This window comes from Peromyscus californicus, unplaced genomic scaffold (genome assembly GCF_007827085.1).
Source record: "Peromyscus californicus insignis strain IS unplaced genomic scaffold, ASM782708v3 Scaffold_4__1_contigs__length_199733344, whole genome shotgun sequence".
Taxonomy (NCBI): Eukaryota; Metazoa; Chordata; class Mammalia; order Rodentia; family Cricetidae; genus Peromyscus; species Peromyscus californicus.
The window spans coordinates 161,330,230-161,345,626 of NW_026294562.1; the positions used below are offsets into that span (position 1 = coordinate 161,330,230).

A 15,397-nucleotide genomic window follows, 5' to 3' on the forward strand; every position below is an offset into this window, starting at 1 on the left:
CTGATTTTCAATCCCACACTCCACAAATGCTGACTATGGAAATAAACTTCCAACATGAGGGAGGGTGGGAAGATCATATAAAGGTACAATAATCATAAAGGTAAGTTGTAAGCACACTGGAAGGTGGGCATCCTGAAATCACATGGGGTTAATGCCCCTCTAAAATTTTTTTTAAAAAAGAACGTAACTCCAATAGGACAGTTATTCCTAGAACAGAATGTCACACACTGTAACAAATGATATGTCACACACAGCATTTGTCATTTAGAAGACTAGGGCCTTTAACACAGTCTTGGGAAACGTGAAATGGAAGCCACCCCTCACTGAACAACTAACTGTCACACGGCTTTCTCACTCAGAGCTACTTCTCACTTATTCACCTGGAGAGTGTCTCCAAAACATTTCTTCCTCCAGCACCCATGGCTCCTCTTCTTGCTCCAACTTCAAGATCACATCTGGCTTGTTGACTTGACAACCTGTTACAGGAAACAGGAAAGAACTTGCATGTTAATGCTAGAGATGATCTGGGGCTGAGTCCTGGGGTCCTGAGGACTTACGAAAGAGGAGACTCAAGGAACTTGTACAATGACATAAGTCCTTAGGATCTGCTCTCAAGGTTGGAGCACATGTCGTCCTGAAGGAAGGCGAGGGTCATCCAGTAGACTACCGTCTCCACACACTGCAGGACCCAGGAATTCTACGGTAATAGAAAGCTCCCCTTACCTACTGTTACAAGGTTGCTGTAGGTCTCTAGCATCACATCTCGATACAAACTCCTCTGGGCAGGCTTCATTTGCTGCCATTCTTCCTGGGTGAGGTCCACAGCCACATCCCTGAAGGTCACTGTTTTCTATAAAAACACAATCTCAATTAATCCGAAGTCATCAAAATTGGGGCCTGTGATCAAAATAAGAATTCATTTAGCAAGTAACCAGGGTTTGTCAAAGCTTGTTAACAATTGTTTTGGAAGTCTTCATAGTTACCAAGTTTCGCAGTATAAAGGGGGTAATCTATTAGAGTGAAAATACCCTAGAAGAGTACGTGAATCACTGAGTCAGCAGGCATTCATTCATCCTCGATCATCAGCTGACGGCAGTGGGCACTGACTTCTGTGTCAGGGCTCAAACAGCCGGACATGACTCAGGAGTAAGCAGCTCAGATCTGACAGGTAGCAGGTATTCCATTTAGTGAGGAAGGGGACAGGGCAGGGCAAAGGGCAGGAGAAAGAGGCAGGCAGGAAGGAAAGGCATGATATTTGAAAAGGTAAAGCTCTGAAATCCTATTGGACTTCCAGATAAAGCATTCAGTGTGCAGTCAGACATAGGATGGAAGAAGAAGAGAATGTGTGAGTCAGTAACCTAAAACTGGAATAAATCCATGGCCGGCGAGTGGGAATGGTTAAAGAGAACACACAATATAGTGCTAACAGGACTAAAGAGGACTAAGTGAAACATCAGAGAAACAGACTCAAGTTTTTTATTAGAATTAATACTATGATACTAGCATAATGGAAATAAAAAACATATTAAGTATTTCTGGAAAAGAATGTGACTTGATGACTAGTTCTTGTTTTTAAACTGTTTAAAATGTCTAATATCTTGGCATATTAACTTTATTTGGCTTTGAGACACTTTTGCTGTGTAGGTCTGGGTGGCCTGGAATTCACAGAGATCTACCTGCCTCTGCCTCCTGAGAGCTGTGATTAAAGGCGTGCAATACCACACCCAGCTACATATTAACTTTCAAAAATTTCCTAAAAAGGCTATGAGTAGGTATTAACACCATTTAAAAGGTAAGAGTACTGCAGCTAAAGTAATGCACGCCCATCGCAAGGTTATCATAGGGTAGAGCCACGATTCTAGCTCAAGCAATGTGGCTGCAGAGCTATAGGTTTTTACCCATCATGCTATGCTTTCTTTCCAAATCAGCAGGAAGGGTCTCCGAATGCCACAAATAACAATTTAAGATGTCAACTGGACACACAAGGACTCCTGGACCTGAAACCCTTTCTACTGCTGGGGCTTCGTGGAAAACAGGTGAACTCATCCATGACAAGAATTCATAGGAAAAAGGCACCAAACAGTCCAAAACTGAGCATTGCAGCACACAGTCCAAAGTTGACAGAGCAGACTGATAAAACAGCAGGACGAAGGGTGATGATAAAAGCAGCCTTTGATGCAATGGTTTGTGTGATCACACATACAAACATGAAACATTCTTCTTGTTGCTGCCCAAAATCAGACCAACCAAACCCATCAAATATTCACAAGAACTACTTAAGGCTTTGGCCTATCTCTGTAATTACATGTGAAGTCAAGATAAACACCAGCCTGGACAACATAGAGAACTGGTCTCAAAAATGAAAGGCGGGGAGATTTTAGATGAGGAGGGAATTATTAAAAAACAATATAGCTCAGTAGTTAAGAGCACTGGCTGCTCTTCAGAGGACCAGGTTCGATTCTCCGCACCCACATGGTAACTCAGAATCCTCTGTAACTAGAGATCTGGGACACCGCACACAGGTGATGATGCACAGACAGACATGCAGACAAAACACTTACAGACATTAAAAACAGTAAGTAAAATGTTCGTGGGGGAAAAAACCTTTAGTGCAAATACTTGGTATTTAAGAACGGATACTCAAAAATAAATTAATCTTACACTTTAAAAGGCTATGTGCGCCGGGTGGTGGTGGCACACGCCTTTAATCCCAGCACTCGGGAGGCAGAGCCAGGGGGATCTCTGTGAGTTCGAGGCCAGCCTGGTCTCCAAAGCGAGTTCCAGGAAAGGCGCAAAGCTACACAGAGAAACCCTGTCTCGAAAAACCAAAAAAAAAAAAAAAAAAAAAAAAAAAAAAAAAAAAAAAAGGCTATGTGTGTACGTGTGTACATCATATCTGTATTATTATATACCTTAATTTATAAAAACTTAAATCCTTAATGCTTTCAATAAACTGAACAAACACTTGTCAAACCTAAGTAAAGAATAAGATACAACTAGTAGTCAAAGAATTTAAATAGAGAATGCAACAGAAGAACAGAACGGCGAGTCATTTTTGTTGTTTTAGAAAGGGTCTCTTGTAGTCCAGGAGGGCCTCAAACCTGCTACATAGTTGAGAGGTGGAAGGGTCCAAACCCTGCTGTGTTTTTTCCTGTCAATTAATTTGCACAATGAAAGTAAATATCCTCCTTTTTTTTTAATCTCAGCATGGTTTCCACAACATTGCCAAACAAACAAAAACAAAAACAACCCCCAACAAAAAGAGTATAGGTGAAGAAAGATTGTTGAACAAAACCCGATACCTGACTACTTTTTTGTTGATGCAAACAGGTATTTTTATTAATTTGCAGGGAATTTGTGCAAGTGCAAAGACTTTAAGAAGGCATTATATAACCAGGCATGGTTGTGCACGCCTTCAGTCCCAGCACTCGAGAGGCAGAGGCAGGAGGATCTCTGTGAGTTTGACACCAGACTGGTGTCAACCAGAGTGAGTTCCAGGACAGCCAGGGCTACACTGAGAAACCCTGTCTCAAAAAACAAAAAACAAACAAAAAAAGAGCATTATATGCAAAACATGCTGCCAAATTCCATGGGTCTCGAGAACTGTGTCCTGGGATGAAAATAGCAGCATGAAAATAGTCTGCCTTTTCTTTTCAACCTTTATTTTTAAGTTACAACTCAGGGCTGGGAAGATGACTCAGCCATACAAATCTAATGACCAGAGTTCGAACGCCCTAACCCACAGTAGAAGAGGAAAGTCTGCTCCCAAGAGCTGTCTTCTGACCTCCACAGGTACACTGTCGCATGTGTGCACTAATAAATAATGTTACAGTTCCATCTCAGATTCCACTGTGAAAGCTAGTTAGTTACATTGCAACACACTTAATAGCAAACAAAGGAAGTCAAGACAGTTTCCTCAGGGTGAGTTTGCTGAGCAGCATGGGGAGAATGCTGCTCAGCCCTAGAAAGGTATTTCTAAAGTCAGGCTGTCTCACCAGACTGCACAGGGAGTGAAGACACCGGCACACCCACCAAAACAAGCCTGGAGCGGAGCTGCTGGTCTGAAGTTGTACTTCAGTGGATGGCAGGCTGATCCTACCCATGTGGCTCTACCAGCCACCTTACTGGAGACACTGATGAGAACTAAAGATATGGCTTCTGTTTTTCTAATTTTATTTTAAATTTATTTTACCTTATGTGCATGAATGTTTTGTCAGCATGCACGTATATGCAGCACATGCACGCCTGTTGAATCCCCTGGAGCTGGGATTAACGAAGGTTGTGAGCTGCTGCCATGTGGGTGCTAGGAATTGAACCTAATCCCCTACAAGAGTGACAGATGCTCTTAGCTGATTTCTCCAGCTCCTGAGAAACTACTTTCAAGAATGAAACACACTAAGAGTTAAAATTAGAACCAAAGTATCTGATGAACACTTGGAGACCTTCGACTATATCCATCAGATAACAAGACAGTGCTGTGTTAGTTTCTCAGAGTCAGTATCCCAGCCATGGATACATAACGAAACCTTGTCTCAAAAAGAAAAGGTGGAAAAAGAAACTAATGGTGGGGAGCACCTGAGGAAGACATCTGGTGTGCACCTCTGGTCTCTACAGACACATGCACACACATGCAAGCACGCTCTCCAAGAGTAAGTACATACACAACACACACAAAATGAAGTACTGATACTGATACAAGCTGCAGAACCCAAACGAACCTTGAAACATTGTGTCTTATGTTATGTGAGTCTATTTATATAAAAAGTTGTAACAGGCACACAGTTCTACACAGATAGAAAGTATACTTGTGCTTGTCAACACTGGAGCCTTGGGGGGAAATGGGAAGTGAGGGCTAGCAAATACACGGTTTCTTTTTAGGATAATAAAAATGTTCTAACAATATGCTTATGGCTATGAATACAATAAAAAAAAGGTAATTTTATGACACATAACTTATATGTCAAAGTTCTTTTGTAAGTTATGAAATTACATTCTCTATTTTTAGGATTCTTTAAATCTCAGTATAAAACAATTTCATGAACTGAGGATGTTGTGTAACCTGCCTGAGGACTTGGGTTTGATACAGCACTGCAAAAGCTCCTTTCTGATGTTACATGATAAACTGACTACTGAGTATACCTTACACTCTGCTTACCTAACGTCCCTTCTACTAATGTGGGCTAGTCCCAGCCATTGGCTGAGGCAAAAGGAATGTTAGTGCACAGATGAGCAAACACTCAAACATGATTCCGCCCTTTAACCCGACTTGTGTAGTCTTCTAGTGACGCAACAAAGAGCCCGACCCAGGGAGCTGCAGGCCTGCCATCCAATCTCACAAGTAACACACAGAGCAGCCTGAGCTCACTGCACAGTCCACATCAACCTCCAAGCAGAGGTGCCCAAGCAGTTAACCAGGGACCCTAGGAAGGACAACGAATGTGTGTTATATCACCTAACAAAACAAAAAACCCATGTTTTTTGCATGTAAGATAGATAATTGACACATTCTTGGCTGCAAACCCAATCTCAAGGTAGTAAGATACTCAAATGAAGCCGGGTTTAGATGTTTTTAGTGGTTAATAACAATGCCCTGTGTTCCGATACTGTAAGCCCAATTCTGGCTCAGAATTGACCATGTAACCTTGACAAATAGCAAATTTGAGCCTCTCAGTTTCCTCATGTAGAGTAGCACTGCTCTCAACCATTCAATGAAGGTTTTAGAAATGGATCACCCTCTGGAATAGAAACCACAAAAAGGTGTTTACAACAAACAAAAACACCAAAAAACAAAACACAATTCTTTCCCAGTGGCTCTAATAAATTAGTAAATCCCATACAAAAACAAAACTGCAACTCTGACAAAAAGTAAAAGCAAATGACAGAGACTTAAAAGGAAATAGATCAGGCTGTCCTGAGACTTGCTCTACGGTCAAGGATGATCTGGACTTTCTGAACCTCCAGCCTCTACATCTAGTTCATGCAGCAGGGCTGGGATCCAATACAGGGCTCTCTCTGTGCACGCTAGGAGAGCACTTTATCAACTGAGCTACAGCCCAGCCTCACTGTGTAAGACATGCAATCAGTGCGTTACAACTTACTCTGTTTTCTTGAATGCATCAACTCCCTTTATATACATATACAAAAAACCCAGATTAATAGCAAGTAACAGGGGTTTTAACCTGATAAAACACAGACTCACTAAGGTACAAATAAAAAGGACAAATGACAGGGATAGGCCAACTGGCAAAACCTGCACTTCTTTATTCAGGGCCACACCAGAGTGTGGGCACTAGAGTCAGATTGTGAGGGTTTGAATCCCGAGTTCATCACACACTGATACCTGATTGTATAAGCTTCTTAACCCTGTTTTCACTTCCTGTATCTATAAAAATTAAAATAACATCTTTGTCACAGCCTTCCGATAATGGCTACATGAATTAAGCTGTACAAAGCTTATAGCAGAATAATCTAGAACACAACAGTCACAAAGCTATGATACACAGTCCTGTAGAGGATTCTTCTAACTGGTATGTAATCTATTCATACACAGTTAAGAACTGCCATGGACAACATCTATATCCTGATTCTATAATGAGTTTGAAACTGGTCATTGTTCATTAATTGGAAATATACCTAAAAACTGCTTCTACTAAATTGTCTTGTTTGTTAGGTTTTGTTTTGTTTTTCAAGACAGGGTTTCCCTGTGTATCCCTGGCTGTCCTGGAACTTGCTCTGTAGATGAGGCTGGTTTCAAACTTAGAGATCTGCCTGTCTCTGCCTCCCAAGTGCTGGGATTAAAGGTGTGTGCTACCATTGCCTGGCCTAAATTGTCTTTTTATTTTTTTATTTATTTTTTATTTTTTTATTTTTTTTTGGTTTTTCAAGACAGGGTTTCTCTGTGTAGCTTTGCACCTTTCCTGGGACTCACTTGGTAGCCCAGGCTGGCCTCGAACTCACAGAGATCCGCCTGGCTCTGCCTCCCGAGTGCTGGGATTAAAGGCGTGCGCCACCACCGCCCGGCCTAAATTGTCTTTTTATAAACATAATTTTAAGGGTTTGTTGGTCATCTGTATTTCCTCTAATTCTTCATGTTCTTTATCCAATTTATTATTTTAATTATTGATTTTTGAGAATTAGTGTGTTCCTGATATATATGTGTAAATACATGTAGGTACATAGATATTAAAAAAAATTCCTAGCTTTGCCTTCTCATAACAGGTATGGATGTTTTACCAATATGTGTGTGTAAATGCTGCCAGCTGCAAAAATATATGAAGTAGGATTTCAGCTGATTATGACAAGCTAATACCTGGAAGAATCCAGGGCCTTCCAGAGGTCAAGCTGAGGCTCAAGGAGTCTTGGTGATATTGGCTTTTGATTATTAGCCGTTTCCTGCTATGAATTTCTCATGTGCTATTATAGCTTTTCCATTATTCACTGGGCACAATTTCCCCTCTACTAAAGGAATATTTAGATAACCTTCTGTGCAGTAACACAGCTAGGATCCCTAATTTCAGGCCTTTCTGTCATTATCTCACTAGCAGCATCTGGCCAGGATCTTCCCCAGATGAACGAAAAGTATCTTATCAGAGATACCTCTGCACTCTCCACTCTCTAGGAACAGACTTAAGCATCCAGACTATCTGTTTGAGAAGGCCTGGCAGATGTGCTAATTAAGCTTAACTTTCTCCTTTCCAAAGTCTTATCTCTAGTTTTAGATCCACCCTTAACAATTAACTCAGAACTAAAGGGTTCCAACTTACAGTACATCTACCTGTGACAGAAGTTGCCTAGCCAAGATGCCTAGTGACTGAGCACACTTGCCAGAAATGGCAAGAGCAGAGATAGTTTGGAGAGATAAGGGTCAAAGGGATAAAAAGGCAGTTTTATTTTCAGAGAGGAACTAGATGGAGAAGAGAAAAAGAGAATGGAAGAACTAGATGGGTAAGAACTGGATTGAAGGACTAGAAGAGAATACTAGAGGAACGACATGGAAGATGAGGAAGAGTCCGATGGGGAAGAACAAGATGAGAAAGAAGGAGATGGGAGAGTAAGAAGGGAAAGAACTAGATGGATGAGAACCTAGATGGGGCAGAACTGAGATGAAAGAATTAAGATAGACCTCAGAGGGGACAGTAGATAAATATAGAGAGAAATCAGGCAAGAAAGGAGCTAGACATGAGAGCAGAGTAGAAGCTGTGTAGAGAAAACTGACACAGAATAATAAAGAGTATGGACTAAAGAATACCGTGTATGTAGATTCATTTGGTATTGTCAAAGATTAATTATCAGCTGACTGTAGATTCTTCCCAGACTATGGGAGGGACTATTGAGGGGCTGGACCCCCAAAGTCTCCATTATGTAAACACATGTATATACACACCCTAGCTTTGCCTTCTCACAACAGTTATGGAGGTTTTACTGAAGAAGTAACCCAAGTCAGTCAGTCTTCTCCTCTATCTTCTAGGTTGTACTGAAGTACTGAACAGAATCAGCACATCCAAAGAGCAGCTCAGAGAGGAGAGACTCCGTAGCTAGAGAGTAAGCAGTGCCAGTCAACTATGGAGCACTGGTGCCCTTGACACCTGACATTCTTATGGGTGAGTTCCATTACTGTCCCCAGTTTAGATTATGAAACTGAGGCACAAAGAAAGTAGGAGACTTCTCCATCCATTGTCATGCATTTATAGTCAGTCACCAGTCAAAACTTGAACTTTAAGTCTGTTTAGGGCTAGAGAAACACTATGCCAACAGGAGAAAAAAGTCTCATGAGCCATTAGATCAGTGATTCTCAACCTGTGATCTGTGACCCTTTTGGGAGTTGAATGACCCTTTCACAGGGGTCACCTAAAACCATTGGAAAACACAGATATTTACATTATGATTCATAACAGTAGCAAAATGACAGTTACGAAGTAGCGACAAAAATCATTTCATGGTTGGGGGTCAGCACAACATGAGGCACTGTATTGAAGGACGGCAGCATTGGGAAGGTTGAGAACCACTGCTCTAGATCATACAGCAAAAAGAGCGTGTGTCTGCTTCATGATGATGAGAGCTGAAGAAGGCAGCCAAGAACAAAAATGTTCAAAATACAGGATGAACAACTTCAAATATAGAAACAGAAAGACTCAAGAAAAGAACACTGTACTGAGCCAGTGAGACGACTCAGTGGGTAAAGGCACTTGATACCAAGCCTGATGGTCTGAGGTCAATCCCTGGGATCCATATGGTGGGAGGAGAGAACTGAGTCCCACGAGTGTCCTCTGACCTCCACACTTACTAACGGCATACATATTGACCCCCCCCTGCAACAAATAAATAAAATAAGGTTGTTTTAAGAAAGAATTCTGGCCGGGCGGTGGTGGTGCACGCCTTTAATCCTAGCACTTGAGCAGCAGAGGCAGGTGGAGGAGCACTGCTAAGTTGGAGGCCAGCCTGGTCTACAAAGCAAGCTCCAGACAAACCAAGGCTGCACAGCGAGACCTTATCTCAAAAACAAACCAAAGAATACTGCATCTTCTAAGATCATTAGAGATAAAGAGTTGGAAGGCTACAAACAACAGAACCGCAAGGATGCCACAGAATATCCATATAATTTAGTTTAACTTGCTACCAAAAGCTGAAACTGAAAACCAAACAAAACACATTTGAGTAGGACTGTTCCAAAGAGACATGCATGCTCCACATACTAGTCTGCATAATTTTTCTTTGGCCAAGACAGACTGACTTGTAAAAACTGAGCTTAAAATATTAAAAAAAAAAAAAAAAAAAATCATGGAACTATTTTAGATTTCTTTTTTTTTTTGGTTTCAGTGTCAACAAGAAGCTTTTGCTTTCCTTAGTTTTTTTCTTCAGAAACTACAAGTTATGGAATGGATTTTATGTCTGTTTGCTTTGACTCTCTAGATAACATTCAACTTTGAACCCAACCAGTTAATTCTACAGCACTTATTTCTTCACAGCCGTACTTCCTTTCCCCTGGCTCTCATTTTTTTAAATCTTTTTTTTCTTTCATTTCATTTTTTCGCAGCTCAGCAGTAGATTACAGTACCCCACAACAACTGCCCTGCAAAACAGTGCAGGGAAAAATTATGTTTAGGACGTACAAAAGATCTGGTCATGTCCTCTTCTTCCTGGCAAAATGCAGAGTCCTGGGAACACCAAGCTGAGGAAAGAGAAGAAGCAAAAGAGATTTGCTCAGAATTCCAGACAAAGGAATGTGCAGAGCTTTAGGACCAGATGCTCTACGATCCTCTAGAAACTTGATCCTCAGCACCATGAGAAATGTTAAGTGCCACATCAATCTCCAGAGACTCCCGACAAATGTATGAGGAGAACTAAACTTACACATGCAGTCTGATGTAATTTAAGGAGGTTAATAAATTGTCCAATGAACCCTACTGGCTACATAGCAATACAGCATTTCTTTAAGAAAGAGAAAAGTCCTGACCTGAATGATACAAACTGTAAAAATCTGATAAATCAAAAATTAGCCATATACAGATATTATTCAGGAAAATAGCAATGAATACCCAGATAAAAATGTTCAAGTGGCTGTAGCTGAGAAGTAGGAACGGGGATAAGGGATGAAACAGGAAACGCCTCTTTCTAGTTTACAACACCATTTTTAAAAAGATAGTAAAATATATTCTCTAAGAAAGGATGAGCCAGTAAGATGGCTCCGCAGGTGAAGGTAGGCCCCTGCCTTCAGGCCTGACAACCTGAGCTCCGTCCCTAGGAGAGAGCCAATACCTGCAGGTTGTCCTCTGGCCTCCACACATGCTCTGCACTATGCCTGAGCCTACACACACGCACATGCATAGATACAAACACACAAAATAAATACAAAATTTAAAAAAATCGGTCAAATTAACAAAATAAAATGTCTATCCTGTATAGTCAGTAATACCCATGTGAACTTCCGTGACAGGAGCATCAAGCTTTCCCAGCTCTCACATTTCCCAAGGACCCACACTCTGCTCTTGCCCTCACCTCTTCTCTGCACAGTCTGGGTCAACCGCTCCATGTTGCACAGCTGTCGCTGGTATTTCAAGGTGGAGATGTCATTTGGATCTTGCCGGCTCTGGGGAGGACTGGTCAAGATGGTCTGCAGGTGCAGAGTGCACCCCTGCCCCGGACCCCCGAGCTTCTGGTGTGGGTCTCAGGTCAGAAGATCTCCTTCCGTGGCAGACACCTGTTCTCAGGCTTCAAACTCACACCACAGATCTGTCTTAGTGTAGGGGGAGGTAGGACCTGTAGGCTTAGACCAGAAATCAAATTTGCCTCATGCATTCTCACAGGCTTTGTCATAGCCAGCCTCAGAGATAGCCCCAGTGGTCAATATTTTGCAGTAGATGACTGTTGTTTGAACATTACGTTTGCAGACAATGTGATACACATACCAGGAGATAACTAATACTGCCCCCAACACTCACTTCCTTGTTCACAACTCACTCTCTGAGTCACTGGCTAGAGATACTGGATGGAAAACCAGGCGGGCTCAGGGACCAAACCCAGACTCAGTACCTCAGGCTAAAGTGAAGTACTCAACAGAGACACCAAGAGTCCAGAAATTTAGGTAAAAGCACATTGTAATTTAGAATTTCAAGGCTTTTTATTTGAAGTAAAAATCATAATCTTGTCACATGATACTAGATACAAATAAATGAAATGGCTACTAAATTATATCAGTTTACCATCTATGAGCCTTTACTAAGAAAAAAAATAGAGAAAAGTGAATGCATCTTTGTTCAGTATGATAAAACTAATAAAGCAGAAAAGATTGTTTTAATGAAGCTTCGTGTTATGCTTGAGATACAGTCCTAACATCCTTCATATGGTTGCTTTTTTTTTTTAAATCAAGGTCTTACTCTGCAACCCCAGCTGGCCTGTAAGTTACTAGGTAGTTCAGGCTGGCCTTGAACTACACCCACCCAGTTTACCTGTTTACTTTTTATTCCACAATTCTCAAACTCTAAAAAGTGGCATAATTTGTATTATAGTATCTACCCACTGTCTTTCCAACATAAATCTCATGAAAACAGGGATTTACTTCTAATTCTGTCTCAGCATTCTGAGACAGTCTCTCTAAATGTACCATGGATTAGCCTCAAGGAGCCTTGAATATGAACTCCTCCTCTAGCCTCCGGGGTCCTGGGATTACCACAGGGCTTGAGAATTTTAAAGGAGGAGAAAGTAATGTACTACCCAAGAATAACAGAAAGAGATGGCTACCTAGCTTGGTGTTCAAGTATTTAAATGTCTTATTTAAGTTTAGGTTTTGTTAAGAACAGAGACAAGATCACAAACCAAGCCAGTGAGGAAATAAGAGGAGGTAAGGTAAATGTAAATAATAAAAACATTCTTCAGTAATTATGATAAATAAAACAGAATTAAACTCACCTATTAACAGTCAAACCGGATAAATGAGTTAAAAAGCACAGCTGATACTATTCTCATGAGAAACCTGAGACAAAAAGACAAAGGGTTTGGAATATAAAATTCCCGACACATGCAATTTTAAAAGGAGAGAGAAAGCAGTATTGCCAAGCAAGAACACTTGCACTGAAAGGTAGCCCCCAGAATTAAGACGGATGTGTCTTCATGTGGCAAACAGTTATTTCGGTAACACCGCCCCATTTTCAAACTATAAGTGGATTACAAGCTTACCCACCCAACTTTTCTTTGGCTAATGTAATACAGACACATTTGGAAGCAGAGTCCTTGAATTATCCAGTAACTCATTGAGAAAAGAAAATGTCTTCGGAACCAGTTCTTTTTAACCAGAGGCCCAGAAAAACAAATCGAGGGCAGATCTGAATGCATCCTACTGCTCTGAGATTCAACCAAATGCAGCCGGGATCAGCTAAATGCAGTGGATCTGCTAACATGAATTAGAGAATGAATCCAAGCTGATGCTTGCTACTGAGCTTAGGGATTTTTTTTTTATTTTTTTTAAGCCACTATTAAACTAATTTCAGGGCTAGGAATGTAGCTCAGAGCTTTTGCCTGGCATAACTGAAACGCTAGGGTGATCCCCAACACGGCAAACTTAAATAAATAATAAATAAATAAATAAGCCAAGCAAGCCATTAGATAATAATGAACTTGCAAAGTTATAAAAAGAAAAACTGAAAAGTTAGAGAACAAAGTGTTGGGGCGAGGGAAGACCAACGCGAAAGGGCCAATGAAAGAGGAATCCTTACCAAAAAAAAAAAAAAAAAAAAAAAAAAAACTTACTTTTTTCTTAGTTACTAGTTACGCCACATGCTACAAACCCAAGAGAGCCAAGAACCAGTACACAGTACAATCACACACGCTACACGACCCTCACACTCACCACACCCTTGCTCACTCACAAACCACCAAACATCTCCATGACACAACGCCCACACCCACACAACGACACCCCCTCAAAGTCATGAGAATTACACATAACTCACCAGTCAGTAAGGTCCTCTGGCCGAGAGCACTCCGCACGGCTGTTACTCGGCTACTCCGAGCCTCCTGAGAGCCCGCGCTCAGTCCGCAGCCCACGGCCGGCGCAAACCGGATCGCGCGGGCGCCCCCCTCGCTTCCTGCGCAGGGGTCCCGGCAGCGCCACCGGCCGCAGACCCCCGAAACGCAATTTCAGAGACACTGCATGCAGCCGACCCACGGGCAGGTCCATAGACCCAAGCGGCAGCGCGCGTCCGTTATGTCCCGGAGCACAGAAGCTCCCAGAAGGCCTCGCGGCCCGATCCCACTTCCGGTCAACCCTCTGGCTGCGTTTCCTGTGTAAGGGACCCGAGAGCTGGCCGGGGCCGCCCGCGTGGCCGAGCCCTTTAGCGCCCCGCTACGGTGACGCTGGCAGCGAGGCTGCGCTGGACTTGAACAGCTGCGGGAGCAGCCAGAGGAGGCGCCGGGGGCACTTGGTGGCTGTACCTTTGTGGACTAAATCTCCCAGAAAGCCTCGCGGCCTGACACGCCTCTCGCAGGAATTCGGGCGTTTCTGCTTGCCTGGCGGGTCCCCTCGAGTCTAGCTTTGTACGGTATGGTTGCTGCTAGGTGCGACAGGTTCCGACCTCGGACGACTGGAAGGGCCTCAGGGGCGGCCCGTGCGAGCTGGAGCCCTGGGACTGGGCGGGCACAGAGCGCCGAGGGACTTTGTGGGTCGCCTGTAATACATTCTGATAGGCTGGTTATTGTGGAGCTGTGGCTTAAGTAAGACTGCGCCTAAATATATGTGGCGCCTTGCGTGTTACCATGGGACTCCTGTCACCTCTCTGGTGGTGACTTCAGAACTCTGTCCCCGGGAACTGTCTCTGAGGTGAGGTCTGGTTCTAACCTGAGGCAGCAGTAAACGGAACCTTTCCTTCAGAGTCTAGACATTCAAATCGGGCAGGATGCCTGGTCTCCTCTGATCGCCATTCCCTATGCATGATGGATAATGGGGATAAGACTGGTAATGATCTCTGGCCTAAGAAAAACCTGGCGTGTCACAATTATTTTTTTATGCTCCCAGTTTTACCCTTTGCCAGGTGAGTTGCCCAGAAGAGGGAAAGAATGCACGGTGAACTGCAAATAATAGCCAAGGTATGGTGGGCTTTCCTTTTTGTATGCCTCCTTGCTTAGTGATGGTTTATCTTTTGAATATAGATCCCTATATTGTCTCCATTGGAGAAAAGACTAGCTGTGCCTACTAGTGTTCCTTATATTCAACATACACCTAATGTTCACTTGTTTGAAAACTGCCTCTTGAAGCGTTAATCTACAAAATATCACACCACAGCCTCTTCTTCTGCTTGCTGAACAATGTCGTTTTAAGTATGAAATTTACTATTTGTAAATAAATAAATAAATAATTATTTTAGAAATTTCAAAACTCAGAAATTACCAAGAAAAATTAAAATTGAATAGGTAACTGATATTAATATTTTAATGAGTTTCATATTGTGCCAGTATCAGATTAAGCTTCATGTACCCTTTGTAGCTTACATTTTCACTAAAAATATCATAAATATTCTCCTGTTAGCAAATGGTTTTGCTAAGTTCCATTTTTAAAACACACATATTTCTTTGCATGAAAGAGCCAGAGTTTATACTTTTCTTCAGATCATTTGTGTCAAGCTTTTTGTGTGTGTGTGTGTGTCAAGATTTAAATATTAAAGATCTGTTAAGGGGCTGACGAGATGCTCAGAGGTTAAGAACATTTGTTACTCTTGCAGAGGAGCTGGGTTTGATTCTCAGCACCCACATAGTCGCTCACAACTATGTGCAACAACTCCAGTCCCAGGAAATCCAACACCTTCTTCTGACTCCAGCAGGCACCAGGGTGCACATACATACAGGCAAAATATTTTTGTTTAAAACACAATTTAAAATTTAATTTTTTTAAAAAGAAGACCTCTGTATC

The 15,397-nt window shown here is 42.1% G+C and overlaps 1 protein-coding gene across 5 annotated transcripts in view; it reads right to left on the reverse strand.

The window, feature by feature from the left end:
- The window catches only part of Znf568 (zinc finger protein 568), a 59,114-nt gene extending 44,550 nt beyond the window's left edge, over nt 1–14,564 (reverse strand). The window contains exons 1-6 of one of the 5 annotated variants that reach the window (XM_052761787.1): nt 13,446–13,739; nt 12,406–12,469; nt 10,996–11,263; nt 10,110–10,168; nt 724–850; nt 381–476 (exon numbers count right to left, since the gene is read on the reverse strand). In XM_052761787.1, the coding sequence (XP_052617747.1) occupies nt 381–476; nt 724–850; nt 10,110–10,168; nt 10,996–11,029 (316 nt within the window). In that variant the 5' untranslated portion in view covers nt 11,030–11,263; nt 12,406–12,469; nt 13,446–13,739. Of the gene's footprint in view, nt 1–380; nt 477–723; nt 851–10,109; nt 10,169–10,995; nt 11,264–12,405; nt 12,470–13,445 lie in introns of all 5 variants that reach the window. The other 4 variants (XM_052761786.1, XM_052761785.1, XM_052761790.1 and 1 more) reach the window with 4 other exon arrangements.
- Nucleotides 14,565–15,397: the final 833 nt, after the last annotated feature.